Source organism: Rattus norvegicus, chromosome 1, assembly GCF_021556685.1.
Source record: "Rattus norvegicus strain SHRSP/BbbUtx chromosome 1, alternate assembly SHRSP_T2T, whole genome shotgun sequence".
NCBI classification, from domain to species: domain Eukaryota; kingdom Metazoa; phylum Chordata; class Mammalia; order Rodentia; family Muridae; genus Rattus; species Rattus norvegicus.
Genome location: NC_141534.1, coordinates 16435824 through 16448249, shown reverse-complemented (window position 1 = coordinate 16448249; position 12426 = coordinate 16435824). Strand labels below are relative to the sequence as shown.

Here is a 12426-nt window from a genome sequence, read left to right as displayed (position 1 = left end):
GACTCTGCACCAGTGTTAACCAGCCATCGTCTAAGAATGTTGATGGAGAACTTGGGAGAGCCAGGCATATGGCAGACATCCGTAATAATGTGGATACACACACGCGTTGGTGGTTATATACATGGTGGTTATATACATGATGGTTATATACACCTAAGTACTTTCTTCCTACCACGCTGACCAGTCCCTACCCAAAGCTGCTACAGAGAGGTACTCAGGAGTGAAGAAGAAATTCTAAAATGTTTGCAATTAAGCCAGTCCCAACTTGTGAAATGATCAAATTACCATGCTGGCAGCGCCAACACAAATTCCCTCACCCTAAAATTAGCGCTAAAGTCATGCAAAAATGTGTTAACGCATTCGTCCTTGTATTATCCATAAAGGAACGAGTGAAGATAGATTCCACACTCAGGAGCAACGCTTACACAGATTAGGCAATGGAAAATTCTAGAACAGCCTAGAAATGACTGTTCCAACTGAGATGAGGACCATGGTACAATAAAACAGAGATGCACAGGGACAACTGAGAACGCCGTTCAAAGCTACTCTTAAACCAGCCTCGTATTCTGTTCCTAGGAACATTGTTATGGTACCCTAGGTTTTTCTGAGCTGAATTTAGTAGAGCTCTGTAAGACTTACCTACATTTAAATTTCTGTCCACGCTGCACATAACCTCACTCCTAATTATCAAAAGAGTGCTGGCTGTCTACTCCGAGCCCTTTCAGAAACCGAGATGTCAGACCTCACTCGATAATTGAATAGCACGTTTCAGTTCTTCCAGAAGCAGCATGGAGTGCCACGTGGAGCTTTCTTCTCACGCAGTTTTCTAAATGAATTTTTTTCCTACCAACGATGGCCTTGGTTTTTATGGAGTAGCTCTTCATCGTCTCACATCACACAGAAGGGATGTTTTGAAACTGATCAGTAACTGAGGCAGATGTAAATCAATTTTTTTTCCACAATTATTGATCTTCCTCTGAAGAGAGATACTTTGAGGAGTATTTTCTTCCACTCGGGATCTTGTGCGCCCTCCACAAAAATTAAAGTTGGTCACACTTGCAATCTCAGCATGAGTTCCAAGCCAACCTGGACTACTGAGTAGAAATACTACACTCTCTGTAAAGGACACACAAAGGGACAGAATGTCTCATTTACTCATAAGCCTTTAGTGATTGTGTGTGTGTGTGTGTGTATGTGTGTATTTATGCATGTGTGTATTTATGCATGTGTGTGTATGTGCATGTGTGTATGTGCATGTGTGTGCATGTGCATGTGTGTGTATGCATGTGTGTATGTCCTTGTGTGTGTATATGTGTAAATAAATCTAATGTAGAAGCTAAAATTAACTTTAAAGATAGTTTTTATTAAATAAAAATCAAAGTGGACCAACATTCTATCTACAGGGAAAAGATATAGATGGTTGGGAGGGAAGTCTTGCTCTTTTCCTTCCCTGGTTTAAGAATAAAGATAGATCTAACATTTGACCATTGGACCATTAATTCATCAGACCATTAGTCTGGTAATTTTTCATTATGGTAGTGCAAACCTTTAATCCCAGCACCTGTGAGGCAGGGGCATGCAGATCTCTGAGTTTAAGGCCAGCCCGGTCTACAAAGTAAGTTCTGGGAGAGAAGGATTATGTAGAGAAACCCTGTCTCAAAAAATGGTGATTTTAATAAATAATAATCATTATTTCCTATTATCTATGCTTATATGAAACCCAATTTAGCAGCCACTGTCTTAACTATAATCTGCCTGTCATGCTATATGCTAAAATGAATTCATCTGTGATATCAGATGGCATATGTCTACCACTCAGTGCTCTCTTGTCTGTTTCTGATTCCAGTATAAAAAATGAATGCATATTGGAAGTGACAAAGACATTTTCCTATAGTGTTTCAGAGTAGGAGAATGCTTACAGAATATGAAAAGGGGGTAGGTTCTTGTGTGACTGTTTCCCGTTATATAATATGGGGGGGGAATTGATTTCCTTTATTTATTGAAAGAATTGATTTGATTCTCTGTGGAAATATAATCGGATTCCTCATTCTTGTGCAGCAAAACTCTTTAAGGAGTTGTCCGTCCTTGCATAGTCTCAGATACCTTTCTTGTTGTTTTCTCTTCTCTTAAAGGGGTGTGTATATGTGCATGTGTGTGCATGTGTGTATGTGTAAGTACTTGTGTGTACATGTGTACCTGTGTGCATGTGTGTGCATGTGTGTGCATGTGTGTATTCAGGTATATACATGTGTGTGCATGTGTGTTTGTGTAAGTACTTGTGTGTATGTGTGTACCTGTGTGCATGTGTGTGTTCATGTATATACATGTGTGTGCATGTGTGTATTCAGGTATATACATGTGTGTGCATGTGTGTGTTCAGGTATAGACATGTGTGTACATGTGTGTGTCAATCTGGAGGTCGAGCCTGGCATCTTGTGTGTGTTATACATACACTCAATCTCATTTCCAGCTTTAACCTTTATCTTATTTTAAAACAAATTGAATTTTATCACTTAAATGTAATTATTATTTTCAGTTCATGTTGTACCGTCCAGTAATCATCCAAAATTTCTTTCTTTAAAATTTTTGAGTCTTTTAATGAAGGTAGTGTGTATATAACATAAAATTCACACTACTAACCATTTTTGAGTGTACAGTTAGGGCTGATTACATTCATTCAGATTGTTATACAGAAGTCTCTAGGACACTATCATCTTGTATAGCTGAAACTCTGTCCCCTTTAAACAGCAGAATTTTTCCTTACAAACCTAAGAACTATGAAGGCTTTTTCAGGGAGAGGCTGTATGTGAGAGCAGGTAAGGGGCAAAGAAGCTTCTACTTTGTAAAAGCACCTGAAGCTGTGAAAATAACTTTCCCATCGTTGGAACATGAACACCTCCCTCCCTTCATCTCTCTCTAGTGGTCTTTATTTTCTATCTTGTATTGCCAAAAAAGGCCTGTAGAAAAAAATTGATAGTCATAGTTTTTCAGAAACATTTTTTAAACCCCGCAGGTCTGTGCTTTTTAGATAGGACAAGTGTCTGTGAATCTATTCCGTGGCCGTATGTTTCTCCCTCTCTCCTGTGCCCTCCCCAGAGGCCTTGCTACGTTCATGTCACATGTTTTTCACATAGATTCAACCATGGGAGAAAACATGCGATGTTTTTCTTTCTGATTTACCTGACTAACATGATGATCTTGTTTCATCCATTTTTCTACAAATGACGAAATCCAATGCATAGCATGTATGTATGTATGTATGTATGTATGTATGTATGTATGTATGTGTATATAATGTGTGTATACCATATTTTAAACTTCCGATTGTAAAATAATTTCAAACGTGTGGCAAGTCTTCAAGAACAGAACACACCAGACACTCTTTCCATCAGTACCAACCATCATATTTTACGGTATTTGCTTTATTTCTTACGGAGGAATTGTACACACCTTTTGCCTAAAGACTATAACCTGCATCTCTCAAGAAACTAGCAGGGCCGGAGAGATGGCTCAGTGGTTAGGAGCACTGACTGCTCTTCCAGAGGTCCTGAGTTCAATTCCCAGCAACCACATGGTGGCTCACAATCATCTGTGATGGGATCTGATGCCCTCTTCTGGTATGTCTGAAGACAGCTACAGTGTACTCATATACATTAAATAAATAAATCTTTAAAGGAAGGAAGGAAGGCAGGTAGGAAGGAAAGTAAGAAAGGAAGAAAGAAAGAAAATAGGAAACTCTCTTATGGACATCCACTCTTACAGTTTAAGAAATTCACAAATACAGTGTGTTATCCACACATAGACAATCCCATATTCAAATTGGAAAAGTTATCTTGATAAGGTTGGACTTTTTGTTTATGCTCCAGGCACCAAACCAGAACCACAGGTTGTACTTACTTCAGTATTGCTGGGTCCCATTATTGTGAAATAGTACATAAAGCTACTGTTACATTTTGTGACATTCTTTTAAGACTACAGGCCAGGTGCTTGGGAAAGAGTCCTTCATCCTGGGCTGGCTTTATTTATTTATTTATTTATTTATTTATTTATTTATTTATTTATTTACATCTCAAACGCTCCCTCCTGCCAACCCCACCTCACGGAGTCCCTCCCCGTCCATCCCTCCCTTCTGTGAGATGGTGCTCCCTTCCCAGGTATCCCCCCATCCTGGCTCATTAAATCTCTGCAGGATTAGCCCCATCCTCTCTCAGGAAGGCAAGACAAGACAGTCCTGTTGGGAAATGAATTCCAGGCAGGCTACAGTGTTAGGGAAAGTCCCTGCTCCAGTTTTTGGAAGGCCTATATGGAGACCAATCTGCATGTCTGCTATATATACGCCGGGGGCCTCAGTCCAGCCTGTGTATGCTCTTTGGTTGGTGGTTTAGTCTCTGAGAGCTCCCAGGGGTCCGGGTTAGTTGACTCTGTTGGTCTTCCTGTGGGGTTTTTAGCCCCTTCAGTTCCTTCGATCCTTCCCCCAGCTCTTCTTCCATAAGGAATCTCCACCTCCATTCAATGTTACTGGCTGTGGGTGTCTGCATCTGTTTCAGTCATCTCCTGGGTGGAGCTCTCAGAGGACAGTTATGCTAGGCTCCTGTCTGCGAGCATAAAGGGTATCATTAATAGTGTCAGGCATTGGTGCTTGACCCATGGGATGGGTCTCAAGGTGGGCAGGTCATTGGTTGGCTATCCTTCCGTCTCTGCTCTATCTTTGTCCCCACATTTCTTTTAGACAGGACAAATTTTGTGTGGAATAGTTTGCGTAAACGGCTCAGTATCCCCTTCCTTCCACCGAGGGTCCTTCCTGAGTATAGAAAGTGGCCTCTTCAGGTCTCATGTCCCCACAGTTAAGGCTTCTTGGCTAAGGTACTCACATTGACTCCTGCTTGCCTCCCCATCTCAGGTCTCCAGGACTGGCTAGAGAGTCCCCTCCCCCCAGCAGCTGCAGTTTTTCATTCCTTCTCCTGGGCCTCTGGGCTTCTCTCCTGTCTCTCCCAACACCGGATCCTGTCCCCCTTCTACCCCCTCCCCCACGCTGGACGTTCCTCACGCTTCCTTTCTGCTGAAGAGGTCACTTGCCCATTTGTACAGAGCATCTCCCTGCTGCCCTATCTTAGTGCAACGCATAGGGAAGTGCCAGTTCCCTCCTGAATACAGAGGGCTGCGTATTTAATAAAGAGGGTATCTTTTTCATATTCAAACACACACACACACACACACACACACACACACACACACACACACAAAGAACTGCCCATTTTCTCCGTCCAATTAATAAGCAGAAAGATGCTGTGGCATTGTACAATTACCTGATACATTTTAAATTTTCCTTAATCATCGTAATATCCACTAAGGATTCTAGCCCCATTCAGTTATTACCTTGATGGTTGAAAAAAAAAAAAGGCAATTTCCCCATCCTATTATTCCTGCTGTGTTTATTGGTTGGCACTCTCTGCAAAGAGCTTTCTCTTATCCTAGGCACTTGCCTGCTACACCGTAAATTCATTGATTTTTTTTTCTTATTTTGATTGGAGATTTGAAATTTATTCTTCCATCATTTATTTTGAAGCTCAAGTTTTTTCCCTTTTGCTTAAAGGGGTCTCTTAAAGCCTCCTGACACACATATATACATATACATATATACATGATATATATACATGATGTATGTATATGTATATATTGTGTGTGTATGTGTGTTTGTGTGTGTCTGTTTGTATGTGTTTGTGTGTCTGTGTGTGTCTATATGTGTTTGTGTGTGTCTGTTTGTGTGTGTGCCTATGTGTGTTTGTGTGTCTGTGTGTCTATGTGTGTTTGTGTGTGTGTTTGTGTGTGTGTCTGTGTGTCTATGTGTGTTTGTGTGTGTCTGTGTTTGTGTGTGTGTCTGTGTGTTTGTGTATGTGTGTCTATGTGTGTTTGTGTGTGTGTGTCTGCGTGTGTCTATGTGTGTGTGTCTGTGTGTGTCTGTGTGTGTGTGTGTGTGTGTGTGTGTATACATGGGTGTGTGGGGGTGGGTGCTGGCTCAGCTGACATCTTGCGGAGTTGGTTCTCTCCTTCCACTCTGTGAGCCCTGGAGATCCAGCTCAGGGTCATCACACCAGGTGGTAAGCATCGCTGAGCCATCTCACCAAGCCATCCTTTAGACAGTCACATTGCGTTTAAAATTCTTATCCTCTGGTGCAGTGCGTCACAGTTCACATGGGCATCTGTCCTGATCCGATAACTGGTCATTTCCCCGAGCGGGAGATGTAGCCACCACTAGAAGGAGTCTTTGTCTGCGCATACCATACAATGTGTGCTTTCTAAGTGTACAGCCAGTGTTCCTGCTGGCACCATTAACAGCGTTTGATACTTAGTGTCTCACCTGTTGTGTTTGTCCAGAAGGCTCCCAGGAAATGGCATTAGCCTGCTTTCTATCTGCACCCGCCTCACCTCCCATAATTCTGTTGTTCTCTGTACCATTCTGAAGATGAAATGGAGTCATTCCACACTTCAAGCTTGGGTCATTTCTCATAGATGTTCATCTTCACTCTGGCTAATCTCCTCCCTGTCTCATCCAGTACCTTTAACCCTGTCTTCTCTCTCAAGCTCTGGACTTGGCATCCAAATTCACTGCATAAAAACTGACCCACTGCAGCCCTCTCTGCCTCAAGAAATAGCGGGTCATTCTCCCACCTATTCTGGCCAAAAACAAAAAACAAAAGCAAAAACTTGGCAAGAACTAAAATATCACTGAAGGTTCACCACCACTTATTATGATCTCTCCTGTAGACTTTTCTTTTGCTACTTTGTGGGTTCTTCTTTCTTCCACCCTTCTCCATCCTTCTCCCACTCTTCTGGACCTCCTAGCTCTAGATAGGAGAGGGAAAAAAGGAGGCATCATTATTGTTAGACACCTTCCTGCAGATGGGGGACGTCAAGTTCCCCGGGGAGCGTTTGATCTTCACCATCAGGATATCTGATGTCTTTTTTTCTTCTTTGCACAGAACGGCTTAGCAAACCACAACCAACATCAACCAATCAACTACCCACCCCGCCTTTGGAGGCCCCAGCACTTATACACTGTCTGAAAAGTCCCCTCAATTCCAAATGTCACAGGACCCAAGAAACGATCTGCCATTGGCAGATCCTGCTCCTGCGTGAGGCAAATCATAGTCTGCTGCTGTGGACAATCTGAAGCAGCCCACATCCCACCCCTGGGATTAAAATGAAAACATATTCTTACAAGAGTTCTGGTTTTTTTTTTAAGAAACCAAAATGCCAGAATTGCCACTACCCTCCCCCTGCCACCACTGCATCTCGTCAGCCAGCACTCCTGACTGGACTATTTCAATAACTTCCTGAGACACCTCCTTTCCAGGCTAGACTCTGATCTGACTCCACCCTTCACTTCTATCCTTTCTGTCCGCTTCACAGGGACTGGTCCTTTCAGTGCTCGTTCCAGAACCATAAACGCATTCCCACTCCTGACAGTCGGTTGATCCTGTTTCTATACCTGGAAGGCACATCCCAAGGTGTTTACTTAGCTAACTCCCCCATTGCCTCTAATTTAGGTCAAATTCTAGCTTCTCATTAAGCCAGAGCTGACTACTACCGAGATGGAATTTCTGATCCCTCGTTCTCTGCATGTACGGGCACATACACACGCACACACACCTGCACAAGCACACACAGACACACGCGCAGACACACACGCATGCCGACTACTCTCATTACATCCACCTTCGCTTTTTATTATTTCTTTTATTTTATGTTACACATTGTCAATCTTTCTCTGCCATGTCCCTTCTTAGGAGGGCAGAGATCTTGCTTTTGCTCACCGAAATGTCTAGGACAGTGAATGACCCATACAAGGCATTCAGGTTTCTTTGTTGTTTGTTTGTTTGGTTGGTTGGTTTGGTTTAGTTTGGTGGGTTGGTTAGTTGTTTGTTTGGTTGGTTGGTTTGGTTTAGTTTGGTGGGTTGGTTAGTTGGTTGGTTGGTTGGTTGGTTGGTTGGTTGGTTGGTTGGTTTTTCGAGTCAGGGCTTCTCTGTGTAACAGCCCTGGCTGTCCTGGAACTCCCTTTGTAGACCAGATGGTCTACAAAGATCCTCCTGCCTCTGGCACCTGAGTGCTAGAATTAAAAGCATGTGCTGCCACCACCCAGACCTGTTTTTCTATCTCTAATAAATGAATGAGCATCTTCACTTGATGTTTTACTGTAACAGACTCATTGAAAGGAGACGCTGTGTGCAGAATGAAGTCAACAGATAGCATTCTTGATATTGATGTACCTCAAACACAACCTCAGCTGCTCTCTTCTTAAACGCATATGCACATTTGCCTCTTTCTGTGGGTGGAATCTAGATAGACTTTAAGTACCCGTCATTTTAATCAGGCAATGTTTCCAGAGCAGAGATGCTCTTGTGGCCCTGAATTATGCTTTCCCGTGCTCCATACAGCCAAGTAATGAGTTACAGACGGTCACTCGCTGTTCCGCATTTCCCCGGCTTTCTTTTTCTCATTAGTGGTAATTTTGAGTGCCATCGGGGAAATGGGGAAATGGGAGGAGACACGGAAGGAAACGAATTACTCTGTATGTCAGCTATACATTTTCCTACCAGACTCTTAAATTCACTCCACAACTAAACTTTGCTGAAGACATCGCTTGTGTGGCTTGAAAGTGACTGGAGAGTTTCATGTAAGATGTCACGTACCTTAACAGATGTCCAGATAGTGTACCTGCAACTTTCTATGCAGCCACCACAATGTCAGCATCAAGTCCACAAGACATGAGCATGAATGGGCCTCTGCTACACAGCTGAAGCTTACAACTCCCAGTGCAAGAGGGCATGCGGCCTCTTTGCCGTTTGTAGCATAGTCAATGATGGTCTTCACAAAACAGGGAGTGTTTCTCTCATCACCTTCTAACGCCTGAAGAGAATGTAAGAAATTAACGAACCAAAATTGAAGTTTGTAATCCATACAAAATTATATAAGAAAAGTCTATGCAAAATATGTAACAAACAATAAGTTATGTGTGGTACTCCCAGGACTCAAGAGCCTCAGCAGAAAGATCATGATTTTGAGGTCAAGCCTTGGCTACATACGAGACCCAGTCAAAAGAAAAGAGAGTCAGAGGGATGGAGGAGAGAAAGGGCAGGAAGATCACTTGTTTGTTTGTTTGTTTGTTTGTTTCATGTATTAGAAGAATTTCAAACATCAGGTTAACAGACCATAGTCAACTCGATTTAGCCCTTCAAGTGTCTTTTAAATGTCTCTCCTTTTACTATATTATTCTTTTTTTTTTGTTCTTTTTTTTTTTTCGGAGCTGGGGACGGAACCCAGGGCCTTGCGCTTCCTAGGCAAGCGCTCTACCACTGAGCTAAATCCCCAGCCCCCTGCTATATTATTCTTTACCCAGAGAAAATATCCCCTCTTTTACACACACGAAATTCTGCTTCTGGTTCCTTTCCGCAGATACAACACACTCAGGGGAAATTGGCAGCAAGAAAAAGGTGAGGAGACTGTTAAGTTTCCAAAGGCACTTCCATGAATCTAGGCTGCTCCGGGGGATGACACCGCAGGCCCCCCTCCACCTGCTGGACGAAGACTACCTTGGACAAGCAAGGGTAAGCCAGTCACCTCTAGGTCTCCCTGCAGCAGGCTGTGGACAAGAGCCTTTGCCCCAGCTGCCAGTACCTGAGTCTGAACCCCACTCTGCCTCTCAGGTGTTTTGTGACTTTGGGTTTGTTATTGAGCACATCCACTCTTATTTTCTCAAACACAAAATGAAGGTTATAGAGCAAATGTACCTCTTAGAGGTAATTAAAGATCTCTTAGATGCAGTCTAACATGCGGTCTTTGTAGTTATGGGGTAGGGAATGCTGGGAATTAAACCCAAGGTTTCTAAGCTAAGTAAATACGTCACCCAGTTCCATACCCAATCCTGAGGTAAAGCATGTCCCTATGCTTAACATACAGTCACACCAAATACACGTTAGCTATTTTCACTTTTATAAGTGTGTAGAACATATGTATACAACACCAAACTAAAGTATTGAGCTGAAAGACTACTACTTAGGGTATGGATAAATCTTTATATCCACCAAGTAGTCTTGTGTAATGGCACCTGAAAAATATCTCCAGTACTCATCAATGCTAACTCTGTGTTAGGCTCTTGGGTAGCATATTAGCTATTGCTGTTTTTAAGCCATTCAAAAAGCTTTTAATAATAAATTACTTTTCACTCTACATTGATTCAGTGAGGTAAAACTCAATGTGTGATTGTTTAAAAACAATTTTCAAGTTACTTCTAGCCTAAGTTGCCAAAGGAATTTAAATTTCAGGAATAAACTTGCCCCCATTTAAACAGAGGTCAAAAGTAATTGTTTATAGCCTACAGGATATGTTGTCTCTCCATATAATGACATATTACTACGTATATGCCACTAAACAATGAATAATAAATAATACCAGAGGAACCAAATTCCAATACCTGTCTCTAAAAGGATAAAAGTTATTTAGACTTTACAACAACCTAAGGGTAAAGTTAAATGATCACTGGTTGGTTGGTAGTTGGTGATTGACTAATTGGTTGGTTAGTTGGTTGTAAGTTGGTGGTTAGTTGATTAGTTAAAACTAACTAGTCGTTGATTAATTGATGGTGACTGGTTGGTGGTTGGTTGGTCAGTCAGTTGATTATGGTACAGAAAAAATGACACACCTCAACCTTTATGTCACATTTAACTCTAAACATGGCTTACCTTTTAATTAAAAAAAATAAGTCTTCATTATACACAGTAGGTCTTCATGTTATCTGGAATGGTCAGTTACTCACTGTTTGATTTCCTATACAGTTAATCTTACATGCAGTCCACACTGAGCAACACAATGTCCCCAGCAACGGTTTTCGCTTTGTTTTTAAGTTTTTATTACAAGGACGGGGGTGTAGCTCAGTGGTAAAGTTCTTGTCTGGCATGAAGACCCTGGGTTTAACCCCAAACACCACAGATACAAACAGAAACAAACAATGTGGCAAAGCTTCTCCCTACGGTCCACACCCTGGTTTAACAGACCTGTGCTTCCCGTGAGTAAGGACTGCGACAGGCACTTGAGGCACATAGCACTGCCTCCCTCTACCCCTACAAACAACCCCCCTGACGAAGAGGGTATCAGCCACATTTTACAGATGAGGGTCAGAGTAGGATGTAACCAAGGTCCAACAGCCAGGGTGCAAAGTGGCTGATATTGGACCAGGTAGTTTAAACTCAGAGCCTGCCCCTTGAGCTGACATTTGTGAGTGGAGTAGAAGCTGGTTCACCCCAACTCCATTGTGCATAGGGTAGAATGCTACAGTTTCCAAGTTTTTGACTGTTTAAATCACCGTGTCTAGAAGTAAGTGTTTGAGTCTCCGTGAGCTTCTCTTGAGCGTTATTTTTGTTTGCCTTCTCAGCATATGCTCTCCAAAGTTGGAATGTGGGACTTTGACATTTTCTTGTTTGATCGCTTGACAAATGGTAAGTTACTCCCAAAGAATTCTCACTGAAATGCACACCATAATGTGGATTCATTTCATAATAAACAATTCGTATTTTTAGACAAATTGCTTTTTCCTCCTTCCTTTCCCACTCTCATAAATCTATAGCCAGTCTGGACAGACCAGGGAGAGAAGAAGTAATTCAGATGAAGAATGGGGACCGCATCTGACCTTAGCATGTTAGGGTGGTTTCCTTCTGAACTGTGATTCCAAAGGAATCAGGAAAGCACGGATTGCACTCTGTCCTCACAGAGTATTCTGGTCATGTCCAAATGTAGAGAGCTCTTTGTCAGTCACTGAAAAGGGAACACACAGAAGCACACTGGATCAGTCCTGACTCTTACGGACTTAACCGCTGTTTCTTAAGCTGAGTCTGTCCAGTGCAGGTATCTCTTAGTAAGTCTAGCGTCTTCAGAAGGAAAATAATTGCCAGGGAAAGGATGCAAAAGCTTGGGCTGCAGCTGAAAATTAATCCCATTAAGTCTTCCTTCCATGTTTTATGTCTAATAAGTGCTTTACCTAACAAAATAATCAAATATGTTTTCCTCCACCTACGAAAAAAATGTAGATGACCTTAAGGCCAGCGAAAGACCTCATTTGACGTTGAGGTTGGTCTGATCCCTCCTCTGCCTTACTTGTGCATTAAGTCATTGCCCCTAGTTTTCTCAACACCATTCGAATTGACAAGTGATGTGCAGTGGAAGATCTTGACTTGGATGTTTACTCTGTGGGAAGCTAACTGATCTTTGTATGATATGGGTAGAGCCCTTCATGCTTCACTGTCCTATTTGATCGGCCAGAAATGGGTACTGATAGCTGAAATTAACTGTGAAAAAAAAGAACTTTTTAAGAGGCATTTGAAGAAAGGTCTAATCATGACTGTTACACAAATGTCAAATGAAGCCATCAAAGGT

At 42.1% G+C, this 12426-nt stretch overlaps 1 protein-coding gene across 3 annotated transcripts in view; it reads left to right on the top strand.

Annotated features, from left to right (window-relative positions):
* Pde7b (phosphodiesterase 7B) overlaps positions 1-12426 on the top strand; it is a gene marked incomplete at its 5' end in the record, with an annotated part of 314454 nt that overhangs the window by 262941 nt on the left and 39087 nt on the right. For all 3 annotated transcript variants that reach the window (NM_080894.3, NM_001444232.1, NM_001444231.1), the window contains 2 exon segments: positions 9454-9605; positions 11429-11492. In NM_080894.3, the coding sequence (NP_543170.1) occupies positions 9454-9605; positions 11429-11492 (216 nt within the window).